General features: G+C 38.5%; 11 protein-coding genes across 11 annotated transcripts; 7 read left to right on the top strand and 4 right to left on the bottom strand.

The window, feature by feature from the left end:
- Positions 1 to 602: 602 nt before the first annotated feature.
- CTS1 (chitinase) lies at positions 603 to 2,273 on the top strand (the record flags this gene model as incomplete). Its single annotated transcript, XM_022819007.1, has 1 exon — positions 603 to 2,273. One exon carries the CDS (start codon positions 603 to 605, stop codon positions 2,271 to 2,273), a length of 1,671 nt encoding a protein of 556 aa, XP_022673748.1.
- Positions 2,274 to 2,668: 395 nt separating this feature from the next.
- Positions 2,669 to 3,481, bottom strand: NNT1 (S-adenosylmethionine-dependent methyltransferase; the record flags this gene model as incomplete). The annotated part of the gene is made up of 1 exon (XM_022818996.1): positions 2,669 to 3,481. One exon carries the CDS (start codon positions 3,479 to 3,481, stop codon positions 2,669 to 2,671), a length of 813 nt encoding a protein of 270 aa, XP_022673747.1.
- Positions 3,482 to 4,020: 539 nt separating this feature from the next.
- On the top strand, positions 4,021 to 4,863 carry ECI1 (dodecenoyl-CoA isomerase; the record flags this gene model as incomplete). The annotated part of the gene is made up of 1 exon (XM_022818985.1): positions 4,021 to 4,863. One exon carries the CDS (start codon positions 4,021 to 4,023, stop codon positions 4,861 to 4,863), a length of 843 nt encoding a protein of 280 aa, XP_022673746.1.
- Positions 4,864 to 4,869: 6 nt separating this feature from the next.
- PUT7 (DUF1640 domain-containing protein) lies at positions 4,870 to 5,706 on the bottom strand (the record flags this gene model as incomplete). Its single annotated transcript, XM_022818974.1, has 1 exon — positions 4,870 to 5,706. One exon carries the CDS (start codon positions 5,704 to 5,706, stop codon positions 4,870 to 4,872), a length of 837 nt encoding a protein of 278 aa, XP_022673745.1.
- A 393-nt stretch (positions 5,707 to 6,099) lies between these two features.
- On the top strand, positions 6,100 to 6,507 carry RSO55 (Rso55p; the record flags this gene model as incomplete). The annotated part of the gene is made up of 1 exon (XM_022818963.1): positions 6,100 to 6,507. The coding sequence occupies one exon, from the start codon at positions 6,100 to 6,102 to the stop codon at positions 6,505 to 6,507; it is 408 nt and encodes a 135-aa protein (XP_022673744.1).
- Positions 6,508 to 7,083: 576 nt separating this feature from the next.
- On the top strand, positions 7,084 to 10,779 carry KLMA_10211 (cd12148 family transcription factor; the record flags this gene model as incomplete). The annotated part of the gene is made up of 1 exon (XM_022818952.1): positions 7,084 to 10,779. The coding sequence occupies one exon, from the start codon at positions 7,084 to 7,086 to the stop codon at positions 10,777 to 10,779; it is 3,696 nt and encodes a 1,231-aa protein (XP_022673743.1).
- Positions 10,780 to 11,418: 639 nt separating this feature from the next.
- On the top strand, positions 11,419 to 13,722 carry YSH1 (cleavage polyadenylation factor subunit YSH1; the record flags this gene model as incomplete). Its single annotated transcript, XM_022818941.1, has 1 exon — positions 11,419 to 13,722. The coding sequence occupies one exon, from the start codon at positions 11,419 to 11,421 to the stop codon at positions 13,720 to 13,722; it is 2,304 nt and encodes a 767-aa protein (XP_022673742.1).
- Positions 13,723 to 14,244: 522 nt separating this feature from the next.
- DBP9 (ATP-dependent DNA/RNA helicase) lies at positions 14,245 to 16,023 on the top strand (the record flags this gene model as incomplete). Its single annotated transcript, XM_022818930.1, has 1 exon — positions 14,245 to 16,023. One exon carries the CDS (start codon positions 14,245 to 14,247, stop codon positions 16,021 to 16,023), a length of 1,779 nt encoding a protein of 592 aa, XP_022673741.1.
- Positions 16,024 to 16,086: 63 nt separating this feature from the next.
- On the bottom strand, positions 16,087 to 17,784 carry PEX8 (Pex8p; the record flags this gene model as incomplete). The annotated part of the gene is made up of 1 exon (XM_022818919.1): positions 16,087 to 17,784. The coding sequence occupies one exon, from the start codon at positions 17,782 to 17,784 to the stop codon at positions 16,087 to 16,089; it is 1,698 nt and encodes a 565-aa protein (XP_022673740.1).
- Positions 17,785 to 18,062: 278 nt separating this feature from the next.
- DSC2 (Dsc2p) lies at positions 18,063 to 18,899 on the top strand (the record flags this gene model as incomplete). The annotated part of the gene is made up of 1 exon (XM_022818906.1): positions 18,063 to 18,899. The coding sequence occupies one exon, from the start codon at positions 18,063 to 18,065 to the stop codon at positions 18,897 to 18,899; it is 837 nt and encodes a 278-aa protein (XP_022673739.1).
- Positions 18,900 to 18,961: 62 nt separating this feature from the next.
- PAC10 (tubulin-binding prefolding complex subunit PAC10) lies at positions 18,962 to 19,564 on the bottom strand (the record flags this gene model as incomplete). The annotated part of the gene is made up of 1 exon (XM_022818895.1): positions 18,962 to 19,564. The coding sequence occupies one exon, from the start codon at positions 19,562 to 19,564 to the stop codon at positions 18,962 to 18,964; it is 603 nt and encodes a 200-aa protein (XP_022673738.1).
- Between the last annotated feature and the right edge of the window lie 251 nt (positions 19,565 to 19,815).

The following is a 19,815-nucleotide window of genomic DNA, read 5'->3' as shown; positions in this document are numbered from 1 at the left end:
GAGGAGGACGGGTTGTGTTTGGAATGCGTGTGTTTTGGTAGGGAGCCCTATTGCGAGGAAGGAAGGGACTTTTTGCGGCCAGTACGTCGGCTCAAGGCTGTTGTTTTTGTTCTATGAATTCTCGAAGTGTTCTTTGTTTACCTTTTTCGATTTTTTTCATGCATGAATTTGAATGTGTTTTGTCTTGATACAAGAAGTATAGAGCCGAAACCAACACGAAAGAACCGAGGAGTGGATTATACTAGGCCAATGACCTGTATGGTTGGTATCCTAGGGAGAGTATGTTTTGGATTTGGAATTTCTTTCACTCAAATCCTGTTTACAGGCGAGAGAAACCAGCGAATGAAGGAGTGATGTCAGGGTCTTGATTGTATATAAAAGAGCCGGCCGATGGATGCAATCATGGAGAAGGGAGTTCTGTCCAGTTAAGATATATCTCTCTATCAATATTGTTTTGTTTGTCAGTTGTGAAAGCATAGAACTACAACTCGCATCAACCAGTGTACCTCTTTCACCGCTCCTAAAGTCATAAACGTGAATTTCTTTGATCGTTTATATTTGTCACTCCCTTTTGAAAGAAGACACTTGAAATCATTATAACTATGTTTCCATTACGCTTTGTTTTGTTTGCTATTTTGCAACTTATCTTTGTTTCCGCATTCGATGCTAATTCGAAGCAAAATGTTGCCGTCTACTGGGGTCAAGCTTCCGCTGGTTCGCAAGAGTCCCTAGGCACTTACTGTCAATCCGATAACGTCGATATCGTTCTATTGTCCTTCCTTTATTCTTTCCCAGACAACTTGGCTGTGAACTTTGCTTCTGCTTGCACTGATACATTTGAAGATGGTTTGTTGCATTGCTCCTCTATTGCCGCTGATATCAAGACCTGCCAAGACAAGGGTAAGAAAGTCCTTCTATCCATGGGTGGTGCCATCGGTTCTTATGGATTTACCGATGATAAACAGGCCGAAGACTTTGCTACTACCCTTTGGAACACTTTTGGTGAAGGCTCTGCTGATGGCGTTGAGAGACCTTTCGACTCTGCAGTGGTCGATGGGTTCGATTTCGATATCGAAAACAACAATCCAAAGGGTTACGCTGCTTTGGCCACCAAATTGAGAACTTTGTTCTCTAAGGGTACTAAGGATTACTACATTTCTGCTGCTCCTCAATGTTTCTATCCTGATGCCTCTGTTGGTGATGCCTTGGCTAATGCTGACATTGACTTTGCTTTCATTCAATTTTACAACAACTACTGCAATGTTGACAAGCAGTTTAACTGGGATACTTGGACTGACTTTGCTCAAAACACTTCTCCAAACAAAGACATTAAGCTATACCTTGGATTACCAGGTTCCGCCACTGGTGCTGGATCCGGTTACATTTCTGATCTAGGTTTAGTGGAATCTACAGTTAAGAAGATCAGTGAAAGCCCTAATTTCGGTGGTATCATGCTATGGGATGCTTCTCAAGGATTCACAAATACCGTTGATGGTAAACCATATGTTGAACAAATGAAGGACATTTTGAACAAAGATGCTGTCTCTAACTCTGCTGCACCATCTTCTGCATCGCAAGCAACCTCTTCCACTTCCACCTCTTCTTCTTCTTCTTCTTCTTCTTCTTCTACTACTACCACTTCTACTTCCACTTCTGTTTCGTCCTCCACTGCTGCCCCTACTACTACTACTGCATCTTCTTCTTCCTCTTCTAGCTCATTCTCATCAACCTTAACCTTGACATCAGCTATAACGACTACCTTGAGCAAAAGCACTCTAAGTGTTTCCACTACCACCTCTAACACTAAAACATCAGAAACAAAGCCTGAAACGAAGACCTTGCAACCAACTACTCCTACTACAACTTCAATTTCAACACCTGCTCCAACATCATCATCTGTTTCGACTACAAAGGCAACCACAACACTACAACCAACCACTACTCAACAACCAACTACTACTCAACAACCAACTACTACTCAACAACCAACCACTACTCAACCTTCTCAAACTGCCCAACCTTCTGGTTCCTGGGCTGAAAACAGGGCTAAGGAATTGAATCAACAATTCTCTGAAGGTAAGATGAATGGAAAAGATACCTGTTTCGATGGGGAAATTTCATGTGACTCTGTTGGCAAGATTGCAATCTGCAATTACGGAGAGTGGGTTCATACAGAATGTGCTGCTGGAACAACATGTTTTGCATATAGTGATGATTCAGTTGTCTCTATATCCTGTAACTTCAGCTATTTGAAGGCTGATTGGACATTATAAATTCCATTGCATAATTCATAAGTCTAAACTGGCAGTCGGAAATTGTGCAGCTTAGATTAAGTGTTATCACATCATGTATGTCATGAGAAGTTAACTTGATTCAGGGAAGATCAAACCCAATCTTGATATAGTCGTTTGAAAACTATATGGAAATTATTGCATTGATACCCCTTTAATAACCAGATAATCTTAGAAACCTTACGAACCCAAAAATATACATTACCTGCTCACAAGCAATTTCAAAGTTTGCATTCTTATAGTAATATTTACATACAATTCAACCTTTTCATTGTGTAATACTTTTCAAGTACAATATCATATAATATAATATAATAAATTGTTAAATTAAAATTAATGGAATAACTAAGTAGATGCCAAATAAACTAAAGATATTTTTAGCAGTGAGTCAAATAATAAGCGTAGATACTTGACCTGATTTCGACAGTTTCTTCATCTTCATCAAACATAGGTTTCCAATGAGTCAATTCAATAAGCTCAGATTTCAAGCCAAATTCACGGCAATTATCAAAGAACGCTAGATCCTCTTTCAACAACCATGGTCTATGAGGAGAAAATACCACTAGAGCCTTTCCATCATCCTTCAAAAGATCTTTTGTAGTCTTGAATAGTTTCTGATGCTCGGTATGGTTAAACACAAGATCAGACAAAATAATGAGATCAAATTTCTTTTGGCCATCTGGCAAATGTTTTACTATAGGTTCGTATTCATTACCCCAAATGTACCCCTCTACAACCACTTTCCTCTCAGCTATTTGTTTCGAACGAGTTTCCTCATCTTGCGATAGCTCTTCACCTCCGTAAATATTATGGTCCACGTTATATTGAATGTTTGAAATTAAATCCGCATCAGGATAGTCAGTAGAAACAACCTTCTCTGCACCAAGAAGACCTGCTATCACACTGGGAAGTGCACCAGCCGCGCCTAATTCAAGCACATACTTGCCCTGAACTTGTTCTGGATGAAGGTCCAAGTGCTTAGCAGTGTAAATCCCGGCGTTCCATAGAAGATGACCCCAAAGCGGAGAAGATCCCACGAGTCTCAATTTAACCTCCTTAGATTGGTTCTCGGACGTTTCTGGTACTGTTTCCCTCACATATGTAGCAAAATGAGGTTCTGGAGGAGGTTTATAGTAATCACTAGGCTCAGCGAAAAGATCGCCATCGAAAAATGATTCAGTATCGGACATCACGCACTAATTATTTTTTTGCTTTTGCCAAGACTAAACAGGCCAAAATCCAGACTTAGGAATTCAGTACACGAACCCTTTATAGGCCTCTACCACCAGCTATGTTATCGTTACTACTCTGTTACCTCTTAAATTTCTACCTCATCGCATGCCATATTCTTTGAGAGGGAAAGTGAAAAATTCTGTCAATACTAAGCGAACACGTGACCTACAATATGTCCTGGTACTTTCTTTTCTACTTCAATTCAGCATCATCAACTTTTGTCCGCAAAGGTATACTTGCTTCTCTTCTATGGGTAAGTTGGAGAACATAAAGGTTTTTGGAGTAAGGACCACATGAACAGAGCATAAAGGCACCAAAAAAAAGTCCGTGACTTATATTTTGCCTTATTCTATAAATATGAAGCAGAATTTTACATAAAATATGGTGTAGTAGTGTAAGTTGCTCTATTCAGTAGATTGGGTTTGATGGTGTAGAGTCATTAAACAGAGTAATTTTGATATTGGTATCAACCAACGACTTGCATAAAACCCCAATTATGGTAAGCATTGTAAAGAGTTCTAGGATTGATTCTAGAAAGCAAGGCCCATTTTTAATTATCTTTCTTAATGATGAGAAGACCCTGAACTCCTTAGAAGGTAATGACTATTTATATTTGGCACATTTGCTAATAGAAAACGACAAAGATGCAGACACTAGCTTTACTGTCATACAAAGTTCAGGACGGTTCTTCAGTTCAGGGGCCAATTTCTCATCTATTGTAACGGAGAATGGCAAGAAGAATAAGGATGGGGAATTACCGAAATGGGCTGCTGCGTTCTTGAGTAGAAACACATACGTGACTACGGCTTTCATTAACCATTCGAAGCCATTGATATGCTGTTTAAATGGTCCAGCAGTTGGACTTTCAGCTGCCATTGTAATGCTATGTGATATTGTGTATGTGATGAATAATAAGGTCTATTTACAGTTTCCCTTTGCTAAAATTGGGTTAGTGACGGAGGGTGCCGTTGCAGTGACTTTGCCGTTAAAAATTGGATACGCACGGGCCCAAAATGTGCTTTTCTTTAACAAAAGAGTGACTTACGACATGTTGGAAAACACGGTGTCAGTGAAGAACTACGAGTTGGACGATTGGCAGCAGTTTAATGCGCGTGTTCTTGAGGATTTGGGGAAGGATGTGAAAAATATAAACATGGCTAGTATTATTGGTATGAAGGCACTAATAAAGGAGACTTGGAAAGGGCATTTGCTCCAGGCAAATGTGTCAGAAGTGACAGATGCAATGCCCTTTTGGATAGAAGGCATTCCTCAAAGCAATTTCAACAAGTTGTTGAAGAAAGCTGAGAGTAGGAAAAACAAACTTAAACCTAAGCTTTAGTTTTGTTCACTCTTGGGATATTTCATCTTCTTCCTTGTCAGAGAGAAGAGGTTGAAGGTCCGTTTCCTCCGAGTCCACAGTGTGCAAGACGACTTCAACCGGTTTCTCGTTTTCTGCTGATATTCTCTTCGAAATAGAGACACCGCTCATAATGAAGAACACGAGTATTAGAATGGCAAACAATCCTGATCTAGTTGTCTGCCACCGCAAGTTTTCAATCTCCGATTTAATATGACCGTTGATTTTGGTCCCAATCTTGTTATTGCAATCCTTTAGCCTTAAGTTAAGTTCCCTATGTAGTAACGTATTCTCAATCTTGTGATCATTGAACTCTACCTTCGAGTCCTTAGTAAGCAAATTGATGATAAGCTCGTTCAACTGGTCGTTAAAAGAGCTCAAGTCCCTATCCAACTGCATCAGTTCTAAAGTACGTTCATTTAGCGAGTTTTCTCTTGAATTTTGAATGGCGTATCGTAGCTCCGTTTCAGCTGCGTTAAAGAGATGCGACTGGTTCTCTAGCTCCATCTTACGCAAGAACTTGTCGTTATACGTCGCAAAGAACTCGTAATCAAGATATTCCAATAACAACTCTATTATGACATTTCCTTGTTCCGAAGTGAACCCATTATGTACTAATTTGTTGTGAAGATACAGCGTATCCAACTGGTTGGCCGCAGTTGTTGGTTTCAATCCATTTCCTTGTGATATAAGCTGTTCTGGCAGTTTGTTGACAAAATCTTCGTGGGGAAACTGCTGCTGTGGCTGCAACGCATTGTATTTAAAAAGAGGTCTGCTTGTATGTATCAATCGACAAGCATATTTCCTGAAAAGTGGTCGTATCATGGGAAAAAACACAAGATACTCACTGAATGGCTCTCTACTCACCTTCCTCTATGTGTTTTTTTCCCCTTTTACTTCTAGTTCAAGGTTACATCTTAAGGTAAAAGTAAAATGTCATTAAAAGGTATTAAATATACAAGTTCTTTATATTATATATAATATGATTTGATATGTAAGCTACCAATTTCGAAGAGATTAAGATAAGAAAAGATACAAACAGAGTTTCGAAACTACCACCACTGTCATCCTCACACACCCAGGTTGCAAATGTTGCTCGATGTGCTTGCCTTAGGTCGGTCCGTTGCTGGTGTAACACCCGGCAAACGGGCATTCTATTCCCAGCTTCACTCGCGATTCATCAGCACATCGTTCGCACCATCAATAAAGAAGAATAAGATGCCTCCACGGCCCAAGTTCACTGCTGAAATGGAAACAGAAATAGAAGAGAAGTTCCTTCATGGTGGGAGAGGCCCTGGTGGCCAGAAGATTAACAAATGCAACAGCAAAGTCCAACTCCGACACATTCCTACAGGCATAGTGGTCGATTGCCAGGCCACGCGTTCCAGAGAGCAAAACAGAAAGATTGCAAGAGAGAAACTGGCACTGCGCATTGCACAATGGCACAATGGTGACCAGCCCATCGAAAGAGAGCTCGCCAAGATTCAATGGGAGCAGCAGTCAAAGCGAGCCAAGGAACGGAAGGCCAAAAACAAGCACAAAGAGGCCCGGGAAAAGCGAGAGGAGGCTGCCAGACAACAACTGGAGCAAGAACGCGAAATCCTCAGATCCATGCTCGGCAGCTGAGCAGATGGACTTTCCCACTTTACTTTAAATTATCGCTTATATGTAATAAGTGTGTAAGCATCGATCACGTGACGTGTCTTTCCCCCGGCGTAATTTCCGGCGTGATCTTCGCTCACCGGACAATATAGAAGTCGCATATAACAATAGCCCCGACAATTGCATGGGCTCTGTTTCCAAACCCAGGACTATCTTACTGGGACACTATAGTTCAGCGGTATCGAAACCCAGGATGGATTATCGCTGTTATCCAGCATAGAGATACCTGTGCCTTTCTTTTCCTTCTGTTTTGTTCCCACATGATATAATTATTATATATATAAATTTTTGGTTATTCATCTTCGTGATTGTTAGTTAGATCCAAACATAAAGGAAAAGCAGCTTAGTAAGAGATACGGCTTTAGGAGTTGAAGTAGAGTTGACAGACCTAGTCGCGTGTATCCAGAATATATTTGCAAGGAACATACATTTCTAAGACACGTTCAGGGAAGTTTTTGCAGCGGATTTGGGATCACAGGTGGCAGTGATAATAAATAGTAAATAATTTGAACTAGTGGTTGAAGCAAAGAGTTGGAAACGATGGGTCGTCCTCCTAAGAAAGTTAGTTTAGAGAACATCCAGAGGTTCCAGCTGGAGCTTGAAATGGCTGGGCAGGATATTAACCAGTTATTGAAGGATAAGAAAGGGCGTTCGCGAGCATGTTTGTTGTGTCAGCGACGTAAACAGAAGTGTGACCATAAGCTTCCGAGTTGCACGGCTTGTTTGAAGGCTGGAGTAAAGTGTGTTCAGCCAGCGCGGTATGGGTACGATGGATCATCTAGTGAACACCAGAGAAGTACAAGGGAGTCGTCACCGGCAGGTGTGAACTGGGATGGAGTGAAGAAAAGTGAAGATTCTCATGCTGTTAAAATTATACCAGATACTCATAGTGTGCATCCAAAACAAGGTGTGATTACCAACAGGTATGGCAGTAACGATCCGGGGTCTGCTGTGAGTGATTCGAGTAATGAGGCGAAGGCGGTGAGTAGCAACAACAATAACAACGACAGATTCAACTTTGGAGAATCGGATAGTTCAAGATTGACACAATTGGCCAACGCTGCTGGGCATGCCAGCACATCTCCAGGGGTGCGTACATACTCTAATGGGAAGGATAAAAAGTCCAAAACAAAACCTTCTCATAAGGATGGAAAGGATGAATACACACTGTTTTTGGAAAAGAAACTAAAGTATTTGGAGAAGTTAGTGGATATGAGACCGGACTCGAACTCGTATAAGGAACGGCTCAGCAAGTACAAGAAGATTGCTCATCTTCTAGATAACGGAGAGCCCGATCAAGATGATATAACATCGATTTTGAATTTATCAGAGAAATCAGCTGATGCGCAAGCAACTGTTTCTCCTGCTCAACAACAACAACAACAACAACAACCACAGCAGCAGCAGCAATCTAAAAGAATTCAGTCCCCTATTCTACCGCTTCCTCCTAAGGCAGCATTCCTTCCTTTACATCAACAAAGCCAAAAGTCCCAACAGCCTTCCGGGCTAGTAAAACCTCCTCATTCACATGAACGTGTATTGAGCTCATTGGCATCAGATTCCCTTGAATCAATAGACTACTCCCGCTGCATTTTTGCAAAATACAACTTAAAAGAGTTCCTCTCTTATGATCCTGCATTTGAATTTGATGAACAGTTAAGTAGAGCATTCTTGGACACATATTTCACAAGGCTTCAATTTAAGTACCCACTTTTGGATGAGCAAGAAATATATACCTTCCATGATGACTATATCAACGACAATGTTCATTCTTATTCTACAAATGAGTTCCACTTCTCTTGTGGGAGAATGTGGTTAGTATTCAGTATTGCAGCCCATTTACACAAAACAACCGGGAAATATCAAGGATTGCCTCCAAATAGATACTTCTCGACTGCAATCCGCCATATAACTAAATGTGGGACTAATCTTACTTTTGTGCAGCAGATTGAAGTTCTAACACTACTTATTCTTTACATTATCAGGACAGATCGTGATTCTATCGGATTATATGAAATCATCAAAGATGTCACCAATATTTGTAAAAATAAACTCTATTTGAATAAATGGAATCCCAAGGATCCATTCGCTAATAAGAAATTAAGATTATTTTGGTGCGTATACCTCATCGAACGAATGATATGTGTTGCAGTAGGGAAACCATATACTATAGCAGAGTCAGAAATTGATCTTCCGTTATTCAATAAAGACAGCTTCTACACAAGAGAGGCTGATATGAAAATTCACGAACACGGTGTTCATTTTATCAATCAATCGTTAAAGCTTCGGAGGATCGAATCTACTTTTGTAGAACAACTAAACATCATATCACAAAAAACTGGGACCACTTCCATCTCATCAAGTGTTACCAATCAGAAAAAATTAAGCACTACGGAGAAGTCAAAATTACAAGCACAGTTACCACAGGTTAAGAAATTTTTCCAAGATTTGGAAATATGGAGATCAAACTGTTCCATATCACGAGTTAGAAATTTCGAAAATGAAACCTTAAAATTGTATTACTATAGATCTGTTAGACTGCTATTGCAGCCATATTTGGAACTTCTAGAGCCACAGGATCGTTTATTCAAAGAATGTCAGGCAGCAGCAGGTCAAATTTGCCAGTTATACAAAATATTTCATCAGAAGACTGTATTCGGTCATTCGACGCCTGCAGTCCACACAGTGTTTGTGGCTGGTGTAACATTAATATACTGCATGTGGTTAGCTAGAAATTGGGATGATGAAAGAAGGAGGAAATTGGGCGATGTGTCCAAGCATACAAGACCGTTGGTGAGTGGCCTACTCTTTTCTACTATGGATGATTTAAGAGCATGTTCGGTATGCTTATATGTAATGGCAGAAAGATCGAAATTTGCTATTATTTTCAGAGATACGTTCGATCAATTAATGAACGCTACGATCGGAAATTTAATTGAACGTTGTGGTCCGGATTCATCTGAATTAATATATGTTACAAGTTCGAAGAGAGGTGAGACAACTCCAACTTTGATCACTATACCAGATAAGAACCATGATAATGATGACAGTAATAAAGAACTAGATAGAAAGGGTATGCCTCCGGCAATGAAAAGAACATTTGGTGAATTTCAAGAGTCGGCTCACGCGGGTTTCGTTGCAAACAGCCAAATTGATATTGAAGAACAAATGGAAAGAAAACGTAAGCAAGGAGTATTACAGAAAACGTCAGTCCCAAAATCATTATCGCATCTACTAGTGAAGTTAGAGGATGAAGAACAAAAGGATGATAAACCAGTTGACAAGGCCACAAAACCATCTCCTAAACCAAAGGTAAGTTCAACTACCGCGTCTGACGTTCTCACCCCACCAGACCAAAACAGTATTGGTAATAAATATATTGTTAAAAAGCCATCAAACGTAACAGAATCTGACTGGGAAATATTCCAGCAACAGGCTTTCTTACAGCAACATCAGGCTCAACAAAACTTACAGGCATACCTCTCTTCTCTAAATGGTACAATAGAACAAAATGCAGGTCATTCACTTCGCAAACCTAACTTAGCAGACTCTCAACTCATCAATAGGACTACTGTCAACCAACCAAGCCCAGCGCAACAACCTTCTTCTTTAAATGCAATTAACGAAGGTCATATGATGTTTTCTAATGTGGAAGCCAGACCGCCAATTCAGACGTCTAATGGCTCATCGCCTGCTGGTTGGCAACAAGGAAACGCGGAAATACTTTCTAGAAACCAAACTGGTTTCGCGAAGTCTCCTAATGCAAATTTGCAACCGATGTCTTTTTCAATCGATCCCTCGCCCAGACCCAATGACAATGGTATTATCTTTAACAATGGGACTCATACCATGATTAACAATATTTCAACCTGGACGAACGACTCTGTATTGGACTTAATGAACAACAACAATACATATACTGAACCAGTAAATGGGGGTGTAACGAATGGCAACGGCGGTCTCCAGACAAGTACAACATCAGATGGGCAGAAGCCTTATGTTATACCAAACAGGGACAACAACCCTGGGCCATTTAAATTTAACCCCTCGATTAATTGGAGGAATTCTTCATTTACCAATATGAATATACGCCAGCAAGACGGCCATCAGTCACAGAGACTGGATAATCATCAGGATCAGCAGCAGCAACCAAACCAACAACAAATTGAGGCTATGTTGTCAGTGCCAGTAGAAGAGTTCTGGACCGTTAATGACGATTATGGATTCCTTGCTTAGGCACATTTATTTATGAAAAAAGAGACACTTGAACGCGAAACCGCCTACAATAGAGTGCCATCATCATACCCCAATCGATAAGATCACAATTTTCGTGTAGGCCATCTTGATATTTACTATTTTGTACAAACATCAGTCTGTAGTTAATGTATCACGTGATCTTTTTATTCTTCTTTCTTAATTAATATCAATTGTAAGTATAATTCTGGGTATCTTGATTTTATCTTCCTAGGCAGTAATACCATGAAAAAGAAGTTCAGGATCGATTAAGCAGGCATAGTAAAGACGTTCTCGCTGGGAAAAGTATGTATTTGATACCGAACCTAAGTTAAGGAACTTTTATGATATTAATTCAATACTAACTCACTGCTCAAAACACGTTATCTCTCCATTTATCTTCCAATATCTTTCCTGTTTACACTTTGAACTCTCACTTTTTTCTCTGTATCTTCAATTTTCAGATTCTAATGCTAACTAAAAAAATTATCCTAGTTTTATTCAACTTATATGACCAACAAACAAATACACATGAACCATTTGAACGCTCTTTGCAATAGCTTCTCTAAGGCACGATCGAGAGCACACCTGACCTCTATTGTTTAAATTTGGGCACCAGGCTCTCTTTTTCTCTTGTAGATCATGACACAACTTGAGAATGAATTCCCAAACAAAGACTCTCTTCGCTTCTTCTCGTTAGGAGGGTCAAATGAGGTGGGCAGATCATGCCATATCCTTCAATATAAAGGGAAAACCATCATGTTAGATGCAGGTATCCATCCTGCTCACCAAGGAATAGCGTCGCTACCTTTCTACGATGAGTTTGATCTTTCGACGGTTGATCTACTACTAATTTCTCATTTCCATCTTGACCATGCAGCATCGTTACCATACGTTATGCAGCGTACGAACTTCAATGGGAGAGTTTTTATGACTCACCCTACAAAGGCCATTTATAGGTGGCTTTTGAATGATTTTGTTAAGGTTACCAGTATAGGGGACAGTCTAGGCTCTGATTCAAAGAACGACAACCTTTACTCTGACGAAGACTTGGCAGAATCGTTCGACAGAATTGAAACGATTGATTATCACTCAACGATTGAAGTTAATGGTATTAAGTTCACAGCGTTCCATGCGGGTCATGTTCTTGGTGCAGCAATGTTCCAGATTGAAATTGCTGGTGTGCGCGTTCTATTTACTGGTGATTATTCGAGAGAGGTCGATCGTCATTTGAACTCTGCAGAAGTGCCACCGCAACCGTCAGATGTCATGATAGTAGAAAGTACGTTCGGTACAGCCACGCATGAACCTAGACAAAATAGAGAAAGGAAACTAACCCAATTGATTCACAGTGTTGTTGCGAAAGGTGGTCGTGTTCTTTTGCCAGTTTTTGCTTTGGGAAGAGCCCAGGAAATCATGCTTATATTAGACGAATATTGGCAAACTCATAAGGAGGAACTTGGCAACGGTCAGGTTCCCATTTTTTATGCCTCTAACCTTGCTAAGAAATGTATGAGTGTGTTTCAAACATATGTTAACATGATGAACGATGACATCCGCAAAAAGTTTAAAGATTCTCAAACAAATCCATTCATATTCAAAAACATAGCATACTTGAAAAACCTAGATGAATTCCAGGATTTTGGACCAAGTGTTATGCTAGCATCACCGGGTATGCTTCAAAATGGTCTCTCTAGGGATATTTTGGAGAAGTGGTGTCCGGATGAAAAGAATTTAGTCTTAATCACTGGTTATTCCGTTGAAGGAACTATGGCAAAATATCTTCTATTAGAACCAGATTCAATTCCTTCAGCTTACAACCCTGATATGACTATCCCTAGACGTTGTCAGGTTGATGAAATTACATTTGCAGCTCATGTGGACTTCAGAGAGAATCTAGAGTTTATTGAATTGATAGGGGCTAGTAATATCATTTTGGTACACGGTGAATCAAACCCAATGGGTCGTCTAAAATCAGCATTATTGTCGAATTTCAGTTCGTTAAAAGGTACTGAAAATGAGGTTCATGTTTACAACCCAAGAAACTGTGTATTCGTGGACATCGAATTCAAGGACATTAAAGTTGCTAAGGCCATCGGGATGATAGTAGATGATCTAGATGAATTTGTAGAAAACAAGTTGAAGCAAGAAACAAAGATCACAGAGATTAAGACTGAAGAAGAAGCCGAAGGACAAGAGCAAAAACAAGAGCAAAAACTAGATGCATCTAAAGAAGAAAGTGAGAGAATTGTATCAGGTATATTGGTTTCGGATGAGAAGAACTTTGACCTAAATTTAGTTTCACTCTCAGATCTAAGAGAACATTATCAGCAATTATCAACTACAGTTTTGACAGAAAGACAGACAGTCCATTTGGACTGTAAAAACGAGCTAGTTTATTGGCATTTATGCCAAATGTTTGGAGATATTGAGGTTTATATCGACGAAGAAAATGTATCACTAAAAAATGTAAATCCAGAGTTCAAAACAAGGAAAATAAAGAAGGGCGAATTAGAGCTCAGAATTATGGGGGACGTGATACTCAATATAACAGACCATGTTGCCACACTACAGTGGACTCAAAATGTTATAAGTGATGCTGTAGCAGATAGTGTTATGGCAATTCTCCTCAGTGTAGAAAGTGCGCCAGCCAGTGTTAAAATGAGTTCACATGCTTCAAACCATCATCACGGACACGATGATCATACTTCTAAGATTAAAAAGATTTCTAGAATTTTCAAGGAGCAATTTGGTGAAAGTTTCTCGTTGCAACTAAACGAAGAAGACTCCAAAGCAGAAATAAAGGGGACCATCGACTTGGGTAAAATCAGTGCGATAATAAACTTCTCTAAAATGGTAGTTGAAGAATGCAACTCAAATCCATTGAAGGGAAGAATAGAGAGTCTACTAAAAATTGGGACAGATCTAGTAGCTCCATTGTGCTAATTATTATTATTATTTATAGTTGATAACTTTTATTTTTAATTGCATACTCATAGTAATCACACTTTTTTACCGTAATATTTTAGATTGATATTGTAAACTCAAAGAGATCTTTCAATTCTAAATAAGACAATTTTTAGGTATGTTTATGGCTTTATATAGGATTGATTAAGGAAAGAGTCTTGATCAAGACGTTGATATAAATATCCCACTACTCACGGTACACATTACTAAATGACATTCCATTCAAACAAACAATCAACCGTTTACTATATAAAGGAAGAATGAAGTGGCTAAATTAAAAATCACGTGATATAAAAATACTCTAATTTCTTTTTATGCACAAGAAAATTTTTGGGAAGCCCATCTCATCTCATCTCATCTCATCTCATCGCATCCCACCTCATTAGAATACCTTGAACGACGCCACTATTGAGCTTTGAAAAACTTGAAGTATCTGTTACCCATTAGAATTATAACTGCATTGTACTTGAAATCTGAAGCTCTACAAACAGCAGTATCATAATGTCTCAAACAAGTGCACAACAGGGATATATCGATGATTCCACATCTTTCGATACTTTTCATTTGGATTCGAGATTGCTTCAAGCAATACGCAGTATCGGATTCAAGCACCCAACTTTAATCCAATCTAGTGCCATTCCTCTAGCAATCCAAGAAAAGAGAGATATCATAGCAAAAGCCAGTACAGGTTCTGGTAAGACCTTAGCTTATCTAATCCCAGTTATTCAAACTATATTGGACTATAAGAAGACTGAAGACAACGAAGAAGGTGCAACGTTAGGAGTAATCTTAGTGCCAACTAGGGAACTTGCGCAACAAGTTTTGGAAGTGGTGGAAAAACTCATTGTATTTTGCTCGCAAGAAATTAAATGTCTAAATTTATCTTCAGGTAATCTATCAGGAAACTTATTGAAATCATTACTCACTGAAAACCCAGAGATCTTAATAGCTACCCCAGCAAAACTCGTCGATTTATTAGACAATCAGGACGTTAATATTGATAATTTAAAATTCTTAGTGATCGATGAAGTCGATTTGGTACTCACCTTTGGATACCAAGAGGATTTAACTAAAATTTCAGAACGTTTGCCATTAAGAAAGAGTTTACAAACTTTCTTAATGAGTGCAACTCTAAATGATGATATCGAAGAATTGAAAAAACAATTTTGCCGTTCGCCAGCTATTTTGAAGCTAAATGATGATGAAATTAGTAAAGATCAGACCAAGCTAATTCAATATTATGTCAAAGTTGGTGAATTTGATAAGTTTTTACTATGCTATGTTATCTTCAAGTTGGGTCTTATCAAAGGTAAAACTTTAATCTTTGTCAACAATATCGACAGAGGATATAGGTTAAAACTAGTGTTGGAGCAATTTGGTATCAAATCATGTATCTTAAACAGTGAGTTACCAGCCAATTCGAGACAACACATAGTAGAAGAATTCAACAAGAATGTCTATCAGTTATTAATCGCCACAGATGACACTGAATATATCAAAGAAGAGGATGAAGACTTAGAGGTTGATGATGCATCAGAAGAAAATACAAATGAAGAGAAAACAGCTACTTCTACGGAAGGCTCCAAAAAACAAAAGAAACAAAAGCTAAATGTAGAGAAGGACAAAGAATACGGTGTGTCCCGTGGTGTCGACTTTAAGAATGTTGCCTGCGTCCTAAATTTCGACTTACCTACTACCGCTAAATCATATGTTCATAGAATTGGTAGAACAGCCCGTGCAGGAAAGTCTGGTATTTCCATATCTTTTGTCGTTCCTTTGAAGGAATATGGTAAACATAAACCATCTATGGTAAAGAGTGCGAAGAAGGATGAAAAGATCCTAAGTAGAATTATCAAACAACAAGCCAAATTAGGGTTTGAACTACAACCTTATAGGTTTGATATTAAACAAGTAGAAGGCTTCCGTTATAGAATGGAAGATGGTTTCCGTGCTGTTACCCAAGTGGCTATAAGAGAAGCAAGAATAAAGGAGTTGAAACAAGAATTATTGGCCAGTGAAAAGCTAAAAAGACATTTCGAAGAAAACCCACATGATTTGGAGAGTTTAAGACATGACAAAGAATTGCATCCAGCTCGTGTTCAACAGCATCTAAAGAGGGTCCCAGACTATCTATTACCAGAGAATGCCAGACAAGATAAACAGAAGATAGGTTTCGTACCTTTCCACAAAAACTCTAGTAGAAAACATGGGAAAGTAGGCAAGAGAAGAGGAAATTTCCAAAAGAAGGGCAAATCTGATCCATTGAAAAGCTTTAAATAGAAACGTGTAGTATATTCAGTTTGTTCTCAATAGTCATTTATTTGGTTTATAAAATAGATAATATTAAAAACGTGATAAAGTGGGAACAACGGCATCATACCACCATCTGATTGCCAATTCATTATGCGCATGTGACACAAACTCCCAAAGCTTAGTGAACAGTATATCACGCATGACAGGTGGTTGTCCTTCAATTAGTTGCTTGCATGTGTTTAACCAGTCCCACAAGTATTTCTCAGGTACATTGTACAACTGTTCAACTAGACATTCGATACCAATGGATTTCATTTCTAAATTTTCACTATTAATTATATTGAGATAAGTGCTGTGAATTAGGTCTCTTACTAAATTAATGTCATAATTGGAAAGATGCCTGATTATGGGTAGCATGCTTTTCCATACAAGTAATAATTGTTCCTTAGTCATGAAAGATTTCTGGCATCCTTGAAAGCAGTCTCTCAAGTACACTCTGATTCGTTTCAATTTGAATTCTACTATGTCAGGTTTCCACGAATCATTGTTATAAAGCTCCAACCATACCAAATGAGCGCTTTCCCTGAGTTTTATATCTGTGGAAGAAAGAAGCGGACCAATAAGAGGCTCAATACGTTCGGTCAAATATTGTGCATCTGGAATTTCTAATAACGACATGTTTAATTGAAGGTATTCTAAAATGAACAGCATCATAGAATGGTAAACTTTGTTCTCCATGTCAAAAGAAACTTGGGACACCATACCTGTAAGAATAGAGTCAAAAATCTTCAGATCCTGAGACGTTACATTGCATAGAGAATGTATTAAGCTTTGGTATGCAGAAAACCCATCCAAACCAAAATCTTGCAGAATAAAACTAATGTAATACAACGTAAATGTCATTATGGAAACATTTGAAGGGTCTGGTCTGTAACCAGATAAAAGTAGAACTACTATGAATAAGCAGTTAGTGTAGTACTTCGCAGTGTAATTTCCCTTTTTTGAAAGAGATGCCTTAGCTGTTAGTTTCTTAGTAATATCATGTAAAGTTATCATTTTACCCATCAAAAGTTCAGAATGATTGTGTAAATGTGGTATGCTATCAGCACACGTCTTACAAAGAAGGTTGATATGCTGATAAGCAAAAGCATTTCTGCCGGAGTATTCCATATTTGCATTTTTAATATAATCAACGAGAATATCGAATAAATTGCTGAATATAATATCATGCGGTAAGTCATTGTCCAACTTAGAATGTATCATTGAGTACAATACACACAAATCATCAGTTTGGTGCGGATTGCCCCTAGCTATGATAAGTTGTTGTTTCCAGTACGGAAGAAAATGACGGTATTTTAAGTCGTGCAATTCCTTTTCTGCTATACCAGAGTCATCAATGTACAATTGTTTTTGCAAAGTGTTGAGTTGTGAGTGACTACTGACAAGACCTGCCACAATGGAGATTTGGAAACAGTTTAGGGCACGATATGACCCAATTTCTTGCTTCCAAAGCGAAACAAAAGTGTGGATGTTAATTTGAGGTTCCGAAATCTCAAGTTTCCATTGCATGATACTCGACGACGCCTTAAAGATATCCCAAATGGTTAGCCACCTGGGTTTCCATTGAAAAAATACTTGTATCAATTGAGAGACTACCTGTACATCTCGAAGCCGTGGAGTGAAATACACTATATTATTAAGTATCTGCGACTCAGCAGTGGCATTATTTTCATTCGAAGGATTTTTTAGTGCGGTGATCAAATACCTTATTGATTCTATATCATCCATATTTATTTTGAGCTGCCCGATAGCGTACGTTGATGTTCAGATGCCTTCTTCCCTTTTTTTTTATTTAGACTTTCTTAACATTACTTAAATATATAAAGTCTTTGTTAAGTTTGATGATTTATCCTTTAAAAGAATTGCAAGCTATGAACCGCCCGTAAGTAACAGGGCGAAAAAGGGATAAAGACTTAGAGATTCCAATACGCCTAAAATACCAGGAGTTACAGACAAAAGTATATGCTCCAGTATATATAAAATATCATACACTCAGGGATCCAATAATGTCGTCATCTAACAATGTGGGTGTTGAAATACCAACTGGGTTGGTACTTTTTCCAATTACTAAACTTATGATGATATGGTGCGTTGGTATAGCATTGATTGCATCCCTATTCAACATGAAATATCTATTTCTATTACAGTACAAACCATTTATAACTGATTTCAAACAACTCTGGAGATTTGTTACCTTTCAGATTGGTAGTTTGAATGAAAGCGATGTTGCTATTATGACTTTGATATGGTACCAATATAGGTCATTGGAGAGGCTTTTTGGATCCAGGAAGTACTTTAATATGATAATTCTATCTTGGATCTACACGAGCATTGCAATTTTCCTCCTTTCGAACGTATTAAATACACTATTACCTGGCGTATGGTGGAACGAATATACGAATGGCCCACTTCCGATTCTTTTATGCCTAGCACACTTCTACAAACAATATACTCCAAGGTTGTATGAATTCAAGATTATACTCAACCAGCCTTTCTTAACAAATTCTAACGTTATTAAGTGGAAATTGACAGATCAGTTTTACGTCAACGCACTCTTGTTTCTTGCCATGATAAATCAAGGATTTACTGGCTTAGTAACTGGGTTTGTGAGTTGGATTTGTGGAATACTAATTGACAATGGTCTCTTACCAGGAATGGACTCTTTTCAGGTGGCACCCTTCAAAGATAGTTGGTGTAGAAGTCCAAGCACATTGAATAGAGCAACTGCGACTTTAAATAATAATATGACGTGGGACGATGCCACCGAAGAGGAGGCAGAAGAACCACAAGATGAACCTCAAAGAAATATGCGGGTACGGTTTTTAGATACGTTCCGTAGATAAACAATACATGTTTGTATTTCTCTATATACTATACATATAGGACGCAATTACGTTACAACATTTTATGCAGCGCTACCTGCACCCTCTTTCTTCTGCATTTGCCTCCTTTGAACATCCCAGTTGTATAATCTTGCACAGTTAACCTCCATAGTAGTAATATTTTCTCTTAAGAACTCAACGTCTTGCTGTGAAACATCAAGATTTTGCTTAGCATCTGCTAGTTTTTGATTCAATAATTCAATAGCTTCATCTAAAGGGTATTCAAGCATCACATCTGCACCAAGCCACAATCCCACCTTTAAGTTTGGATCCTTAGGATCAACAGATGCTTTACTAAATAAAGTGTCGTTCAATTGGTAGTTTATCAATAACCCTTCCTCTTCATCTTCATCTTCATCCTCGTCTGGAACAGCCTCTCTCTTTTCCTTCAACAATTGGCACATATTAAGTGTGTTTTCAATGTCTGGAATCTTCCCTTTTAGTTGTTTGATAGTAGCAAGTTTCGATTCTTGCATATACTTATACTTGGATAGATGCTCCTGGAATTTGCTGAAGCACATATCAAAGTCTTCTGGGTTCTTCACATATTGTTCGACTTTCTCCACAAATGGCGCCTCTGGAATGCCTCTTGGGTTGGTCTTGGTAGAACTGAACAACGTATCCATCTCTAGCAATTAAGTTATATATGACTAGTCTTTGCAAATACTGTAGCTGCTGTTTTTTCCCCTCCAGATCTACTTCTTTTAATCGTGGTGAGTTTATCGATTGTCTTGTTTAAAATTGTTCACAGCTTTAGATGCTTTAATGATTTTAAGAAACTACTATGCAGAAAACAAGGGAAGTGAAACACTGAAAGAGAGAAGTGACTAGAGTGCATCTAGATATGTCTAGTTACATTTTCTAGTAATATACATCA

The sequence above is a fragment of the Kluyveromyces marxianus genome, chromosome 1 (assembly GCF_001417885.1).
Source record: "Kluyveromyces marxianus DMKU3-1042 DNA, complete genome, chromosome 1".
Classification (NCBI taxonomy): Eukaryota; Fungi; Ascomycota; class Saccharomycetes; order Saccharomycetales; family Saccharomycetaceae; genus Kluyveromyces; species Kluyveromyces marxianus.
The sequence above is the reverse complement of the archived record's forward strand: the minus strand, read 5'-3'. Positions and strand labels throughout refer to the sequence as shown.